The sequence below is a fragment of the Pagrus pagrus genome, assembly GCF_965226575.1.
Source record: "Pagrus pagrus genome assembly, chromosome: 8".
Lineage (NCBI taxonomy): Eukaryota > Metazoa > Chordata > Actinopteri > Spariformes > Sparidae > Pagrus > Pagrus pagrus.
Genome location: NC_140192.1, coordinates 30,067,879 through 30,085,735, shown reverse-complemented (window position 1 = coordinate 30,085,735; position 17,857 = coordinate 30,067,879). Strand labels below are relative to the sequence as shown.

The 17,857-nt window shown below is 40.7% G+C and overlaps 2 protein-coding genes across 2 annotated transcripts in view; both read left to right on the top strand.

The window, feature by feature from the left end:
* LOC311261635 (multiple epidermal growth factor-like domains protein 9) overlaps nt 1-7,811 on the top strand; it is a 37,367-nt gene extending 29,556 nt beyond the window's left edge. Inside the window, exons 5-6 of the mRNA XM_084360451.1 lie at nt 3,289-3,558; nt 5,736-7,811. Coding sequence (XP_084216577.1) covers nt 3,289-3,558; nt 5,736-6,262 — 797 coding nt within the window. The 3' untranslated portion in view covers nt 6,263-7,811. The remainder of the gene's footprint in view (nt 1-3,288; nt 3,559-5,735) is intronic.
* A 1,984-nt stretch (nt 7,812-9,795) lies between these two features.
* On the top strand, nt 9,796-16,336 carry LOC311261513 (lymphotoxin-alpha-like). The gene is made up of 4 exons (XM_084360214.1): nt 9,796-10,341; nt 11,558-11,588; nt 11,719-11,778; nt 13,332-16,336. The coding sequence occupies exons 1-4, from the start codon at nt 10,078-10,080 to the stop codon at nt 13,742-13,744; spliced, it is 768 nt and encodes a 255-aa protein (XP_084216340.1). The 5' UTR covers nt 9,796-10,077; the 3' UTR covers nt 13,745-16,336.
* Nucleotides 16,337-17,857: the final 1,521 nt, after the last annotated feature.

The following is a 17,857-nucleotide window of genomic DNA, read 5'->3' as shown; positions in this document are numbered from 1 at the left end:
GCTGATCTGGCCACCTATGGAACCACTGGACCGCAGCGTTTATAGACAGAGCGAGCAGGGGTGCCAAGTCTGTGGTTTCTCCACAGAGTTGGGCTACTTCTGAAGTGTTGAGGGTTAGGTTAACCTATTTAAAATGCACACATGCACACACACACACACGTCCACAATTTGGCCGCTGGGACCTTTTAAATCATCCATCTTTGCTCACTACATCTGAACCTATCTCCCCCTTCGCTGTACAAAAAGTACTGGTTCACTTCTTTTAGAAAATATAAAAATATGAAATTATTGATTATTTTTGGTATCGGCCATAAGAAACCAGTTATCTGTATCAATTGAAAAATATCCCCATCCCGTATCCCTATTTGCAAGAATTTATGAGCCTATTTAGGACTCCACAACGGGATTTGAAAGCTAAAATGTGATGCTCGTCCATTGCAGATAAGACATGGTTTGCTGAGAAGTTTCCCCCTGGGAACACGGTGCTGCTGAGGGTAGTGTACTGTTACACTGTACTTCCTGTTTGTTGTGGCATTATATTACCAGGGATCGGAGGTTTTATGAGAAAGCTGACCCTTAGAAACGACCTGCACGTGTTGCTGATGAAGAGTGATGGTCCTCTTAAGGAGCTGGGATCGATTCAGACTCCACCTGAGCCATAAGAACTCCTTTTTACTTTTAGACCTTATTAATGTGTGATGTTCCGTGCACTTCAGGAGATATACATGGAGCCGTATAGAGCCATGAGTACATACACAAGATATTGTAAAAGTAGAGATTTAGTTTACTATGCAGATTGATAACAAATGAACAAGAAACAAATATAAAGTAAGGCATTGTTCCACCAAGACCCTCCAGATGGATGGTCCTTGTCATAGATATCAAGTGTGTGAAACTCCACTGGAGAGATGAACAGCATTCTCCCCAAAGATATTCACTCATCACTCCAAACATCTGAAAAATGTTTAACTGGGTTGAGATCTTTTGAATGGGCAGGCCATGGCAAATGATTCACATCATTATTTCACACTCTTTAAGGTAGAGATGTTTAAATGTGATCTCACTTAGAAGAAAAGAAACTTTGGATTGATTTGCAGTGACCCATTCCTCCAAGTGGATACACAGACCCGCACCAGCCAGTTAAATCCCCACCAGCTGTATAGAAACATCTGCATTAGTAGCTTTTCCACTCATTTATTCATGTTTTCCTTAATTCAGTATCCATCTTCATTTTTTGTTGCAGCCTCATGATGAAATTGTTTTAATTTGGTTTTTTTTACGCTTAATTACCCATAATGACACAGCAAAAACAGGATTTTAGATCTTTTGCAAATGTATTGAAAGGACAAAAGTGATCTATCACATTGACAATACTGTATGTTCAGACCCATAAATCAGTACTTAGCAGCAGCGATTACAGCCTTGAGTCTTTTTGGGTATGACACCTGGATTTTGGGATTTTGGCCAGTCTGCTCTACAGATCTGTCAGGTTGGATGGGCACCGCTGATGGAAAGCCATTTTAAGATCTCTCCAGAGATGTTAGATTGAGTTCAAGTAAACATCCAAAACTCCTTAAATTGCATCCGCATATCCCTCATTTGCGTCTTTATTCAAGGAGAGAGGAAACAAGGAATATGTTTTAGAAGAAATGAGATTTCTTTATTTATTAGGCTACATGTTGCAGGAAAAATGAAATTATGTAACATATGAAACCAGAAATGATCCGGCTCAAATGTGATCCAATTGAAATGAAGCTGAATGATGTATAAAGAGTTTTTTTGTGGACAGACTTCCCTAGTCTCCTAAGGTTGTTTGTGGTCCTTTTGTTGTTCAGACCCACAATGAGGCAGACAAATTTGATGATGAAAAAAATATTGAACTTGAGAGTGATACCAACAATGTATGAAAAAAATGGGGCCTTCCTACCATCATTACACCATCTTGATTAGTAAGGTAGTATAAGGTATACCGAAGGACATTCATAGAGTTGTCCCTGTGTGCTGATAGTCGTTGTACTGTTGGTGGATGAACCTGAGTGCTGAGGGCTCTGGAGCAGGTTTTTATTAGAAGAGCAGTGCCAGGTTTCCTCCAGGCATGACTAGAGACCTAACCCTCTAGAATTGAGGCCAAACAGTTCAATCTTGGTTTCATCAGACCGATTAATTATGTTTCTTACAGTCTGAGAGACCTTTAGGTGATTTTCTTTTTCTTTTTTTTTATCTCCAGGCAAGCTTTTATGTACATTTCTGAGAGGCTTCTGTCTGCCCACTCTGCCAAAAAGCCCCAATTGGTTTAGTGTTGCAGTGATGATTGTCCTTCTGGAAGTTTGTCTTCATAAATTTGGAGGCCACTGTGCTCTCTGGAACTTTCAATGCAGCAGAATTTTTTGGTAACCTTTACAAGATCTGTGCTGTAACACAGTCGTCTCTCTGAGCTCTGCAGTTCCTTCCACATATGGCTTTGAGTTTGCTCTGTTAAGTTTTGTCAGCTTTGAGACCTTGTTTATACTTTTCCAAATTATGTCTAATCAGTCAAAATTTACCACTCGTAGACTCCAGTCAAGGTGTAGAAACATCCCAGAAGTGATCAAGAGGCACCTAAATTTCATGATTGATTGGGGAGAAAATGATTTTATCAGAAGACAACAACATAACAAAATGTGGAAAAAAGTGAAGGATCTTAACTTTCTTTCTTACTTTCTGAATTCTTTTCAAATACCACATGTGTTTATTTATGATCCAACCCCAGTTCCACAGGGAAGAAACCAGCCTTATGAAGAGACAGTGAACACAGCTCTCTCCTAGATTGATATACTGCCATCTTGAGCTACCTGGTGGCACAGTTGGCTGTGTCACTTAGGTTTGTCTTACTGAGGAGAAGAACATGCAGACAACATTGACCATTTAAACTACCTTTTACAATATAGCAAATTGATAATTCTGTATTTGTCATATATATTCACCAAGGTGGAGGTTATTGGTGAGTTTTGAGAGGAGCATTTTAGATAGGGATAGTCATAGACATTAATTAATAATACGTACAGCACATACGTATACAGTACAGACTGGAAACATCAGGAAATGTTACAGATTTGTTTCTTCACAGGAATGCAGCAGAAAACATTTTCTGAGTTCTGTCTTTTCCTCAGGTAGAATAGTATTAGGCAACATTATACTTCAGGATTAACATAAAGCAGCAGGTCATTGTGGCGTTCTGGAAAGTAAGCCTCGTTGCCACACCATTAACAATGGTCAGGTGCTGATGTGTGTCTGTCTGTTCCTGTGCAGATCCCAGTGGCTCCCCAGTATGTGACCAGTGCCTTCCCCGGTACAGCGGCTCACAGTGTGACAAGTGCAGCGCCGGCTTCTACAAAGCCTCTGAGGTTTGTGTTCCATGTGACTGCAGTGGGAATGCAGACCCTCAGGGCTCCACCCAGCTCTGTCACCCCGACACCGGCCACTGCCTCCACTGCATCAACAACACCACTGGGCCCAAGTGCCAGCTCTGTGCTCCAGGCTTCATCGGGGACGCCAAAGCACATAACTGCACCCGTCCAAGTAAGACAAACCACAACACACTGTTTGGTCAAACCAGTGATTTCATTACATATTTAATGTAACATACATTTTAATTTTCTTTGTAGGAAACTAGAACTCTCTAACTACTGAAAGACTACAATGGCAAACTATCTTCCTGTTAGTACATTCAGGAGAATGCCAGAGTGAGGTGTTGGAGCTGCACAGAACAGTTAAAAAGTGTTAAGACAGACAGTTCTAATCAGCCACAGGAATTAAAATCACCTGTTTAAATTAAGGTGTAATGTGGAAGATATGGTCAAAAAGTGAACCAATGTTATCAACAAAGTGTCAACGTTATGTCAAAGACATCTATGTTCTATCTTGCAGAGATGTCTATGAAGTTAGCATGCGAACCAGCTAGCCCCAGCTCGTCCTGTGTCCTAATATCACTTCAGACCTCAAGAGGTGATAGTCTGATAGCCCCCGCAGTTTCAGCTGGGAGATGTAAAAGCGGCGAGTTCACTACTTAGTCTAATGCGTACAAAATAAACTCACAAAATGTCAATAAAAGGAAATATTTTCACATCCATTTACCTTTCTATAAATAGAAAAATATAACTGCACACTGTCTGATTTCAAGTTTCTGTCTTTAATCAAACTAAGATGAGCTCAATTGCCTCTGTGACCGCCTCAGCCCATGCTCTGAGTGCACATTGTTTTTAAATACTTTGTGTATTTGACCTCATCTATGTGCATGGAACGTTGTATTCTGTTGATTGTTTGTGTGGTTTCATGAGAAGATTTCTGCTGGAAAACCTTTTGGAATATTGTGCTTTTAGGTGATGCTCGATAAGCATATAAGTTGGCTAAGTGGAGTAATTGAGCGATTTATGGGTGGGTGACGAGAGTTTGCATCACTTGGAATTGTTTTTTTTTGTAGTGAATCAGCGTTCACTTTTGGTTTCACAGGGGTAGGAGCAGCAATGATCACCAAAAATAAAAATGAACTATGTTTTATGTTACAAGTGATGAGACACCCAATGTAAGCCAACGAGAATGCGCTTCAGGCACACAACACTCAGGACGTAAGGCACCAACACCGGGTCAAATACAGTGTTTTTAGGGAGTCTGTAGTCACTCCAGCCAAGGAAAGCTCTGCAGAGTATCATGAGCCGGTAGTGATTATGCTAACCCCTATAGTTTCGGTGCTACCTTCAAACTGATGGAAGTTGAATATCAGAATAAAGTAGCTATAGGCTTATTTGTTTAAAAAAAAAAAGAGGTATTTTGATTATATGAAAATAAAATTGTAACAAGGTAAACTTCAGAAAAGGCCTTTCCCCTCTCTATATTTGGCTTCTAGTGCACCAATACTTTCACAAATACTTCAATCAGTAGTAAGAAGAAATAAACAGAACTACTAATATTAATAACACTACCAATGACAATGTGCCACGGCGTCTCATGGTTATCGTGCACAATATCAGGGCCCTAGACTCGGCAAAAATAAAAGGACTGCAGCTAGTCATTAATGTTAATTAATTAATTACACACGTGTCTAGTTTGACTCATGAAGAAGTCAATTGCTATGTCCCAAATAACTCCCTATTTACTGTGCACTATATTTACTGTTCCCCATGAGTGTCCATATTCTGTATGTAATTTAGGCTCTGCATAGTGTCCTTAAAAATGGAAATAATGGAAGAAAAATAACACCCATGGCATGTAAACTACTATCTGCAACAATCACACACTGTATATTGCATTTAATGGATGCGAGAATTACCACAAAATGTTGATCATTTCTAAGTGTCTGAAATCTCATTTAACTGCTCACTACAGAGTCGACTACTGAGTGTCTATTATATATAAGGTAGGGAGTGAGTGGATTTGGTCACAGCTTATAATTCACTTTGTTTGAGGGAGGACAATTGGGCATAGTCATCACATATAATATTGTACACTGTACAGTAGTACTGTACTACTTACCAAAGACATCAACATAAAAGTCACCACTTAAAGCTTGCCCTCATTAAATAAAAGAACGCAGCAGCTCTATCTGTGCTTAGAGGTAGTTATATCTTTTTGCCACAAGGTGTCACTATTTGTTTTGGTTATACATCAACAACCTGGAGTCGCTTGTTACTTGTTTCTTGTTCACTAACTACCGGCTTTCATTGCATTGCATAATATTTCCAATGCTTTTCTCTCCTCAGCATCCCGGCTCATTCCCACACCAGCAGATACAACCACAACACAGGGTCCTATATCGAGCACGTCATCCCCCTCCACGCCCAGCACCAGCACCACTTTAACCTCCGTCAGAGCAAGAGGCGTCCCAGCCGCGACCTCCAGCAGCAACATGAGCACCGTGCTGAGCACTGCAGCCACCACCCAGGCCCTGCTGACCAGCCTCAGCAGCCCCACTGACAACACCACAGCAGCCCTGACGGAAGTCTCCTGGACACAGTTCAACATCATCATCCTGGCTGTCATCATCCTGGTGGTGCTGCTGCTGCTGGGCTTCGTCGGAGGCGTGTACACCTACCGGGAGTACCAAAACCGCAAACTCAACGCCCCCTTCTGGACCATCGAACTTAAAGAGGACAACATCAGCTTCAGTAGCTACCACGACAGCATCCCCAATGCTGACGTGTCAGGCCTGCTGGAGGACGAGGCCAACGAGGTGGCGCCCAACGGCCAGCTGGCACTCACCACGCAAGGCAACTGCTACAAGGCTTAGCATTCCATCCATCCTTCTCCAGACTGGACACCTAGATTTACAGATGACACAAAGCTGCTGGAAAGTACCAAATCCAAAGCTCCTTCATGTATGACTGCTTGTTGTTACCCTGCTGGTCTTGCACTTCACAACACTTTGCAAACTGACAGTGAGATCAAGCAGATGTGATCAAAGATATGGAAAAGAGACGCAGAGTTTCCACTTGAAAATTTTTCCCTTTTTGATATGATTTTGTGTGGAATGGGCGATCAGTGAAATGGGTCCAAAGAAAAAAATGTTTTGTTTGAGTTCTGCCTGCAGAGGGCACTGTTGTGCAGAATAGGGGGGTAATTGGCGTAAGACGGGCACAAAGCATACACCTGTCTGCTGAAACAGTGATCCTGAAAGTGGTAAGAGGAGCCTAGCATTTCAGATATTTTTAAAATGGACTTCTGACTGTTTAAGTTATAACGTGATCACTTGAACAGTGATCTGAAACTGAGACAATGATTGTTATTTAATTAATTTTTATTCAGTTCTTATTTATTGGTTGATGTTTCATTCTCGGGAGAAATGCTGCACATGTATGATGTGTTTTTTCATGGTGTTTTATCTTACGTGCTGTCGAATGGTAATTTGAATTGGCCAGTATGTTTTCATGTATAGTTTGTTTTGGAGAGAGTCATAGGGGAAGGTGAAAGCTGCTGGCACAGACATTTTAATGACCTCATCTTTTGTTTATAGCTTCCTGTCTTTTGTTAAAGCGTGCCAGCTCACCTGAAGTATCTAAGAGGAGTGTTTCTTTTCAAGAACCTACAACTAACACTAATGAACTCTCACCACTTGGCACTACTGTACGGTAGTGACTCATACTAGGCTTGCGTAACCGCCGTAAACTTCTCTTAATCTAATCTGATCTTTGCTGCCTACCTCAGCAAAAGTTGAACAAATCATTTGAAAAATCACATTTGTGTAGAGGTTGGTTTCTATGACTCAGATGAAAAGACCTGTTTGATATCTAAACATAAACAGTATTCTAGTAGTGATACTGTTATTGAGTGAAACCAGCCTACATCAGTATGCATCAGCTAAAACCGTGAGTTGCTGTAAAACTGATGTACTTCCAAGCTTCACACTTGATCCTGGACATGTTTTCTGTGTTGTTTAGGCTATCATTGGTTGGGTGCGCTTCGTTTTACCATGGTGAATGAGTAAAGTTAATTATGAAACTAACTCCTCAGGTACTGGCTCTTTCCCTAATGTGATCACTGTAAATATGACTATTGTACAGATGAATGTGAATAGTAGCACTATTATTGTACAGGTAGTATACTGTGTGTACACTGTCACTCAACAAGCTCCCAACCTTTCACTCTCTAGGGTGTGATGTTGCAATCAGCCCACAGCTTTTTGTATTTTTACTTTTATTTCTTATTCTCAGTGGACTTTGCCATATACACAGCTGCAGGACTAAAACGCACCACCCAAAACTCAAAACAAAGAATTAAATGATGTAAATAACACCCCAAAGTCAGAGCTCAACTCTCAAATAAAAATGGGTTTAACTGTTGTCTTTGTGTTTCTCACATTCCTTTAATTTAAATTAGAGCCCACCAATATTGGTTTATATGTTGTCTGATGTGTGCCGATACGAAAACTTTTTCTACAGAATAAAATGCAGAAAAAGTTGCTTTGAGTTATTTATAAATATTAAATTCCCAGAGAAGTCTACTGTTTCAGTACACTGACGTCATTTTGGGCAGTTTATTGTTAAACTGCAATCTACCCTGCCTCCATGACATGTCTTTGTCAACTGTTTGATAACCACATATATTTGTGAATGTTATTGGTATATCAACATCATAATTTTCCCCCCTGATATAGGCATCAGTTCCAGTATTGTTTGGGCTCTAACTTAAATCACTGCCACAACTTAAGGATTCCAGAGGTGTGTTTGGAATAATAATAAGTTGTGTTTTTTCCACAAATAAGTTCATTCTTCCAAACTAGTTGTGATGTCACAAAATCCTGCTCGAAAGTCCACATGTCTAACTGATGTTTAAGAGGCACTTCCCCCTTCAGCAGATGAATGTGGGAACAAACTTCTACTGACAAACTCTGCACTGTACATCCATCATTCTGAACAGCGAAGCAACAGGAAGAAAAACACATCTTTGAATTAATGATGTATTCATTATTCCGCCTCACTTACATGATTCTGCACATTCCTAATTTCACCTTGGATGCTCCGCTCCTGTTTGCACTGTATTTTATGCTCTAGAACAAGGATTTCATTTGCTCTGCAGCAGCATGGCCATCACTCTACCCATGATGCCCCATGCTCAGTCACAGCTGCGGGCTCTCCTATTAATATTGCTAACTCAACCTTGTCCTCTGACATCCTGCCTGTCAGCCAGCTGCAGTCTGCTTCATCCAGTGTTGCAAACACACACATCTGGTTACTGATGTTGCCCTCTCATTCAACTGCTGACATGAGGGGTCTGGTACACTTCTCTTATTAATATTATAGCACTTTGTCTTTCCACAGCAGCCTGAATTATATGGCCACTTACACAACTAATGCATTAATATTATTATGTTAATATAATAAATAATAATATAATAATAATATATATTTTAAGGTAGGTTTTTTGGGGTCCAAGATACAGTGTGTATTTACATGAAACCAAGCAGTTCTAGAAGTCCTTGTGAGATTTAAATTATTGTTGCTACTGTGTTTATGACTTGTGATCTGGCGGGAATAAAAGTTTTGCCAGGATACTCTTTCTAAGTTTCTGAATCTGTTTTCCAGCTGTGAAATCATGTGAAGAAAAGTGTTTTTCAGGAAGAAAAAAAAATATTCACGTGTTAGCCGGACCAGACAAAATGTTTCAGTAGGATTTATTTTCCATGTTTTTTTCCCCACGAGAATTTTTTTTTTTTTTCCTTTTGTGGAACCGAATGAAAATGTTTCAAAAACTTTTTTTTTTCACTCAGTTTCACATGCAGAATAAAAATAAATTGTTGAGAAAAAGAAATGTTCTCACTCTGACACATGGAAAAGCAAAAATTCTGCTGAATTTTTTTCTCACTCAGTTCCACTCACGGACATTAATAAGAAATCCCGTGGGGAAAAACATTCTAATGTTTTTTCTACTGATTTTTTTTACTGGGTTTCACAGATTAAATAAATCAAAATAAAGATTATCCTGGCAATTTTGAGTTTTCACAAGATCACAAGTCATAAATAGGAGAGAAAATAACTGGCTAAATGACGTGTCACTGGTCACTGAGGGGAACACAACATGTTCACTGTGGCAGGTTGTTGTGTAGTAAAGTAGATCTGCAGGCCAGATCACCTCGAGGACGCTAATGTGATTGGCACCAGTACTGGTGCTGAGTGTGGTCGTCCTGTCTGTCTGTGTCTCTGTCATCTGTCCATCCAACCATCCATCACCGAGCAGCGGGACGCCTCAGTGTGTCTGCTGATTCTGTTGTCCGTAGCAGAGTGGGTCAGAAAGTGAGGGGTTTAATTAAGGCCGTGTGATAACAACGGGACAGGAAAACGTGCTCTGACACGTTCCTCTGCTGTGTTTTGTGGCTGAGCACCTGCCGCCACAACCAGATCTTTAAAAGTATTTGAGTGGGAGAGCGGGCGCTGCTGCTGACCACATGTCTGCTGCATCTGGCTTAAGATGAGGCGCGTGTGGTTTATGGGAAGCTAATGTCATGAAGAGGAAGTTCGTGTTTGAGTCGAGACACTGAGTGAAACTCGCTTAAATCGAGACTCCCAACCAATGCGGCGGTTTTTAACGTGGGCGACAGCACGCTGATAAATGGAGATGGCGGATGGGAGCCGCCGGCTTATTATCCGCGCGTGGGAAACCAGTGGCATGGAGGGCCACGGCTGCTGCTGCGGGGGGGAGGCGAGCTCACACCGGCAAGACGCTTTGATTCGCTTTCTCCGCCAGAAAGAAACACGACTCCGGCGAATGGCCCAGTGTTTAGCCGTGGGGCTCCTTCTACTGATTTCAGTAGCTGTGGGTTTACTGATCACGGTTATGCACGGAGGACGAGGTGATCAGCCAGCGAACACACAGGTAGGCTAACCTTCCATACCTACACAGCCAGTGCTGCTGGAGTTACCGTCAGTAGCTGCCTGTTGTTGTGAGGTGACCTGAGGGACTTTACAGTCTGCTGTGGCGTCCACTTTATTAAACGTCCAGCAGCTGGCGGACACGTCGTTCAGTCCGCGGCTCTCAATGACAAACGTCACCGTCTGATATTTTACAGCTGTCTGTACTTTCTGAACAGGGCACAGCTTATTTCCTGCGGCAGCGTTTAAAGTTGACCTTAAGTTAGCCTTAAGTTAGCCTAAACTTAGCCTTAAGTTAGCCTAAACTTAGCATAAAGTTGGCGTCAGGGCTCAATTTGCTGCACGCGCATAAAACGCGCGTCGTGAACAGCTCCGGGTCGTGCTGCTCAGACCCCCAGTGTTCCAGAGGGAGTGTGTCTGCTGACAGGCTGCTGCTGCCAGGCTGCTGGTGACAGGCTGCTGGTGACAGGCTGCTGCTGCTGCGGCCGGTGTCACCGCAGCCTGTACTGAGCCTCACAGAACAGCTGCTGCGTGGAGCTGGTCTCGGTTAGCTTCTGAAGCACCGAGCCGAGCCACACACAAGCGACTGATCAACAGGTTCAGCAACGGGCCGGTTCAACTGTAAAACATGGATTAAAAAGAGCGTAACAGAAGAGTCATTTTCTGACACGACTGTCGTGTCTGCAGGGCAGCGCGTTAGCTCACACTGGGCTGTTTCTGGGTAACTCATTGACATGGGCTGTTAGGATGTTGTTGCTGATTTCCAGTCAGCTGGCGAAACAAAACAAGACTGTTCATCATCTGGAGCCACTTCAGGTCCAGGCTTGTGTGTTACTGGAGCAGCCCTGGTACTGTGCCTGTGTGGTATCATGGTACCATAACAGTGTATTTAAATCCTAACTTTGTTCCCATAAATGTTGTTCTGCTGCTGTACCACCTGACAATATAGATGCAATATTTAAACGAACAGTTATAGGTCATATGTATTCAAACTATCATAATAAACTGTATGATTAGCAACTGCATACACTGGGGATGGTTTATACTTTGTAATAATTCAAGTGAAACAATTAATTATGTGGTAGGAATTGTGCCACTACAGAGGACACTTTCTACTGTATTTCTTGTAGGATTCTTTTTATCTGTGATATTTTTTATTTAAATTTTTGTCATTACTGTTGGTTATAACACATTTTGCTAATATTGTTTGTTTCTTCCAGTCATCACTACAGTCCGTCGTCAATTCATCAGGTAAATAGACTATCTTCTTCAATAATCTAGTGAGTCACAAGGTCATGTTGGTTTCTGGCTAGGAAAGACAAAATGGGCTTTTAATAGCAATCATTCATTAATGTGTGAAACAACACTCCTCCCTTTCTAGGCATCCGCGTCAAACAGCAGCAACATGATGACTTCGAGCATCCAAGGGCCTTGCTAACAGGTAAAAACATGGGAGTAAAGTGGGACGAGGGTTTTACTGTACTTTACCTGAAAGGCACTGAAGTTTGTTTCCCATGGGGGTGCACAGCCTAAAAATAGACATTCTAATTTCAACTGGAGCCTTTATAGAATGAGGCAAAGAGCCGGTGTCTAGTAACCATATGCAACCAGTTCAGCATTTACAGCAGACATTGTAATAGCGTTGGTTTTACATAACATATAAACTATATATAATATATCGATTTTGAACTATAAAATAACACTAGAGACTACAATAGAGTTTCTATACAGAGACTGTGATACAGACAGCTTGAATTTTTTTGGCTGGGGTTGTGAGAAAGACTTAATAATTCCTGACATGGGAAATGTAGCACAACAAACATAACAGTTGTGAATCATCTCACAATGGAGCAGGAATTTCAGTAATACGCCTTATGACTCACAGTCAGTCACACAAGAGACAGCAACATCTTTTTTTGCTTTGCTCTAAAAGCACGTCTGACAAATTGACAGTAGTCACAGTAATAGTGATCAGCTGATGGTCAGAATAGTCATAAAATGAGGCATGGGGATAACCCTGTGAAGGTACCTGTAGTCAGCTGCAGTATTTGGAGGCATTCTGTTTAGTTTGTCCTGACTAGTTTCCATCTTTCTTTTAGCACCACTTCATTCAAACTCGACATAAACGAAACTCAGCAAAACAGTCTTGGTTCATCCTTCCACAATCAATCCAAGGTTGCGGTGTGTGCTAGGCATGGGACAGTATGTACATTTCATGACGGCTTGATCAAGTCATTCATGTGAGGATAAACTCTTCAATCGTCCCAACCCTAGTGCAGGCAGACTTCTGTCAGCTATTTGGGCCAATAAACTCCACGGCTAACTAAGCTACTTACTAACAGCTAGTTGCTACAGCCAAAGATGGCTACAGCACAGAGTGTAATGATCAGCAGTTAGCTGTTATGCTGCCCCCTGTAGTTTGAGAGCTACCTTAGAGATCCTGGCCATTTCTTACAAATTACACCTCCCAAAGGTCCACTTTGTAAGTAAGTTGTTTTTTGAGTCTCATTCCCAACTTGTCAAATATCGATGCTTTGGGAATGTAGGTCTTAAAGGCCATGGGATACGATTCACATTAGTCCAAATCAGAAAGGAAAGGGTGCGGTTTGGGAAAGGAAGGTGAACAATTATGAATTGTACTCAGCAATACTTGGGTTCCTAATGATGACAACTAAAAGTTATAGGTCTAGACGATTACGTAAGATCGACTCACCTCAAGATGAGTGTCTGCAGGTTTCCATTGGAAGCAAAGACTAAATCATCAGGTTTCACAGATTAGTTCTTCCTCTCTGATTGGTAATGTGCATATCAACAAAACAGGCACTGTGAAGTTTGCTCGAAAGAAAATAATAAAGTAGTGTAATAAAGTAGTTGCCCACCTGTGCTTTAGTATATGTCAGGCTTCACTTAATTAGGTGACATATTTCTTGTTATCTAGAAATGACAGAAACATAAACATTCATAACCTAATTTCTGCCTTTCCGCTCTCATTAGTTCCTAGAGGCGACAACTTTGATGGGAAATATCTTGAATGGGAGAGTAAGGATGGAGAAGCCTTCTGTATAGGAGGTTTCAACTACTCCAGTGGGAACCTAGTGGTGCCCAGAAACGGCTACTACAGAGTCTTCCTGCAGATTACCTATCAGAGTAAGGAAGACCTCACGTGTGACAGGAGGACACTCAGCAGCACAGTGTTTGTTTTCCGGGATGCTTACCCTGAAGACAGGCCTCTCCTGTCATCAGTCGACACAGTGGGTTGTGGCATGGAACCGTGGATTAAATCCCTCTATACAGCTGGCGTGTTTCACCTGGAGGTTAACTGCAGACTACGTGTGACATCATCTTTCCGTGACCTTATTGTTAAGGAAGAACACCAGGTGTTCTTCGGCGCTGAACTTTTGCCTTGACAGTTACAATCACTTAAATGTAATTTTAATATTTAAAATATATTTACTCCATGGGAACTTAAAGAAACTCATTATTAACAGTACAGAGACATACTGCTGCCTAATAACAACTTAACTATGATACGCTATTCTAAAGAGTATGTATATTTTCCTTACAACGTCCTGAAAATATGTAACGGAATTACCCTGCCCTTATTTGGCCAACCTGCACGGCTTTTTCACTGTTTTAACCAGGTCACATTCTTTGATAGCTGTTACTGAAGATGGTACAACCCTGTCTGTGGAGGACAAAATGACAGGAGTGTTTTGAGAAACACCAGAGATGGTGACTTAGGAATTTGTGAATGAAAGTAAGTTTGACAGCACTTTGTAACACTGTATTAAAAGCATTATAGAAGTCAGGTGATCCTTACAGCAGTACCATGTACATTTTATCCCACAAGCTAAATGTACTTAGTGCTGCAGAGCAACATTGGTTATTTTGTACATAGCATTCCAGTAACCTGAGTCATCACTTCAGATGTAGTGTGGATGGTAATATACAAGGCTGGATCACTCGGTGTTATTATTTACACTTGTTTAAATGTGTTGCCGTAGCCACCTCAGTGGTTCGGATAAGGAAGTTTGAAGAGTAGTAAACAGCGCATAGTTACTGGAAAACTATTGCAGTAAAATCCAGCCCACGCCCACACAGTCCTGCTGCTGATAACATTATTTTGGTGTGTGAAGCATTCAGTCCATATTGTCTGTCCATTTTAGGAGTGTGTAGATGACCAACACATCGGGTCAGGGTAACAGGGTGACATTTCCAAGCCAAGAAAGGACAGTTTTGTACTCACAATTTATTCACATTATATTGCACCTGTTGTGAAATGTTAAACAGAGGAAAATATATGCACCTACAGCACAGCATGATCAACTCTGTCTGTGATAGGTGATAGATCAGAGTCAGACTGGCTGCGGATCTGACACCAGATGCTTGAGAAATTTTAGAATGGTGTGCTGTCAATCTGCTGATGGATTACAAAGGGTTTCTTATTCCAGTGCTGTATTTCTGTGTGGCTACATCTGACTTTTCTCTCCAGTGGCTCACTGTAAGCTGATAAAAATATGGAAAGGGTTATCTCTTTTTTAATTTTCTTACATGAAAGGTTCTGTTGTACACGATCACTTCTCTTGGCCTGTTCAGTAAGGTTAAAAATATGTTTTTTTAATGTAATTATTTAATTAATTGCTGACGGGGCACTCTGTACTCTGAGCTGGTGCTTCCACTTGTTTCCTGCTTTAAAAGAACTGATATTATTTCAGAGTTTTTATATGTGTATGTGTGCGTTTCTTATAATAAAATGTATTTAAAAAATCTGTAGTTTCAAAACACAATTCTATTGAGGAGGATTAGGGTCACTGTAAAGACAAAATTGTATTTTGATGACAGTAAAAGTGAGATTGAGGCACCAGAAGATGCCATTCAGTTAGTTAACTGATGGTCTGTGTTTTTGTTTAACAGACATGTTGTATTCAAGGATGATCATGGAAGTGTGACCAAAACACCAGTGTGCACCGGCCTTGTAATCCTTTCATCAGTTTTAAATGATCAATGGGAAAGTTGATGATGCAATTTCTTTTCTAAAAAAAAAAAAAAGTAAGAATTTGGGAGAAAAAAATAATTGTGTGACTCAATTTTGGCCTAACTCTTCAGACATAACTCAAATGTGTTTGCACTAGCTCAGTCAGGGGATTTTGGGCAGCCCTCTGGCACTGTGATTCATGAATAAGGGACTGTTTCTCACAATGTTTTGAAATTTTTTTTGTTTTTTTCTTGCCGAATGTCTTGGGGAAGATTTATACCTCTGTAATATAACTACTGTTGTAAATCTGAAATCACTATGACCTGCCTGGTTGCACACATGATACTGCGTGGTTCTTGTGTGGTTTCCTGTGTGCAGTTCACAGTCTTGAATGGATTGTTGGCAACCAATCACCACTTAGTCATCCACATGAATCATGTTCTGGAATTTTTTCTGACTTTACTCCACCTATTCTGGCTGCTGACTGAACTTTTTCTTAGAGCCATCGAATGTTCCTCAGGATAATCAGGATGCTTAACCTTGCCAAGAGGCATGTTGAGTAATTGACAGCATATTAAGTGTCTGTTTTCATGTTTTCATCGCATTGTGTTGCTAAGATGGGTAGTTGAAGCCTTTAAATCTTTTTGTAATTAATATTCATGTAAGATCTATACAATTTAGTTGTGTTGTGTTAATATATGACAATTGCATATTTATTGGATCATATAAAATAATGTAAAATGTATTAATAGGTTATTATTTTGTACAACCAATGGAATGTGTTGGATAAGATAGAGATGAATCCTGTATCTTAGTCTTACACTGTGGTAGGGGAACTCCCTGAGATTTTTACTAATGTTCACTCGGCCATGACCATGTGTGTCTGTTGATGGTGTCATGAACCCAAATGCAGTTTTGCACTTTTAAAACAATCTAAACTTCTATGGAGATGCTGTATTCTGATCAACTTGCATGAAACTTTGGAACTTTGTTTCAGTCATTATTAAAACTGTTCCTGAAAACATTTCAATGCCTGTTGGATGACCTCAAAATTAAAACAAGGCTTCTTGCATTTTCACATTTCAGATGTTTCAGACAGAAGATTTTCATCTGATTTTAGGAGTATATGTGTCATTTGTTTCTGTGGTGACCAGCTTCAAGAAATAGTCACTTAACATGAGCGTGGAAATACTTTTTTCAACTTAGTTTGCATTAAAGGGCACTTCAGCAGTGTAGTGTAGTGCAGTGCAGTGTATTGCACCTTAAGGGCAAAGTCGCACATGGTGCAGAATGTGAGGCACATGGAACTCATTATTATTAATATTAATCATAATAATAACAATAATAATGACAATAATATATTGTTATTATTAGTCTTATCATCATTATTATAATTATATTATAGTAGTCAGACTGAGTGTCACTATAATGACACCTTGCCTTATGTATGTGTATATACACTACCTGGCCAACAAAAAAAAAGTCACCTGGATTTAACTAAGCAAACAGGTCAGAGCCTCCCATTGGATAATTACTGCTGTGATTAATGTGTTTCAGCTGGCAACAAGTTATTGAACCCTAACTGATGCAGTGAGTTGCTTCTCATTTCTTAAACAACCATGTCAGAAGACATATCCTGTGGTCCTGGAAAAGATGTTACTCTGTTTCAGAAGGGTCAAATTATTGGCCTGCATCAAGCAAAGACGACAACTAAAATTGGGTTAAGAACTGTCCAACGCATTATTAAAACCTGGAAGGATAGTGGTGAACCGTCACCTTCAAGGAAGAAATGTTGTGGGAAAAAATCTTGAATGATTGTGATCAGAGATCACTTAAACTTTTGGTGAAAGCAAATGGTAAAAAATCAACATTCGAACTCACGGCTATGTTTAATAGTGAAAGTAAGAGCATTTCTACACGCACAATGTGAAGAGAACTCAAGGGAGTGGGACTAAACAGCTGTGTAGCCTTAAGAAAACCACTGATCAGTGAGGCTAATCTGAAAAAAAAGTCTTCAATTGGCTAAAGAGTGGTCCAGGGAGCATGAGACATCATATTCACACATGGATCGGCCACCACAGCTTTAATGGAAGCTGAAAACCAGTCCCAATAATTCAAAATCCAAAAGGAGATAAGCAAAAAGGCAGGTAACAAAAAGCTGGCAAATGAAGAGAATCCAGACAACAGTAAAGCAAAAACAGAGAACAAACGAAGGGAACAGAGGGAGCTCATTAGGACTGGGGAGAAGACACAGGAATGCAGGATAAGGCAAGGTGTCAACAGGATGAGGATGAGGATAAGAACTGAACAGACAGTCCAAAAAAGAGAGGCTAAGTGGAGAAACAAAGTGAGGGAAATGAAGGCTTTCTCGACAGACAGACAGACAGACAGACACATAGTTTGTGTCATTGTGTGGGGGTGGGAGGAGGGCACACAAGAAAAATGAGAGGACTGTGAACCTCTACAGTGAAATCACTAGAACATTTCCTGTCTCCATAATTGACCTTTTCCTCTGTGGATGTATGCCTGCTGTATTGCATTTGCG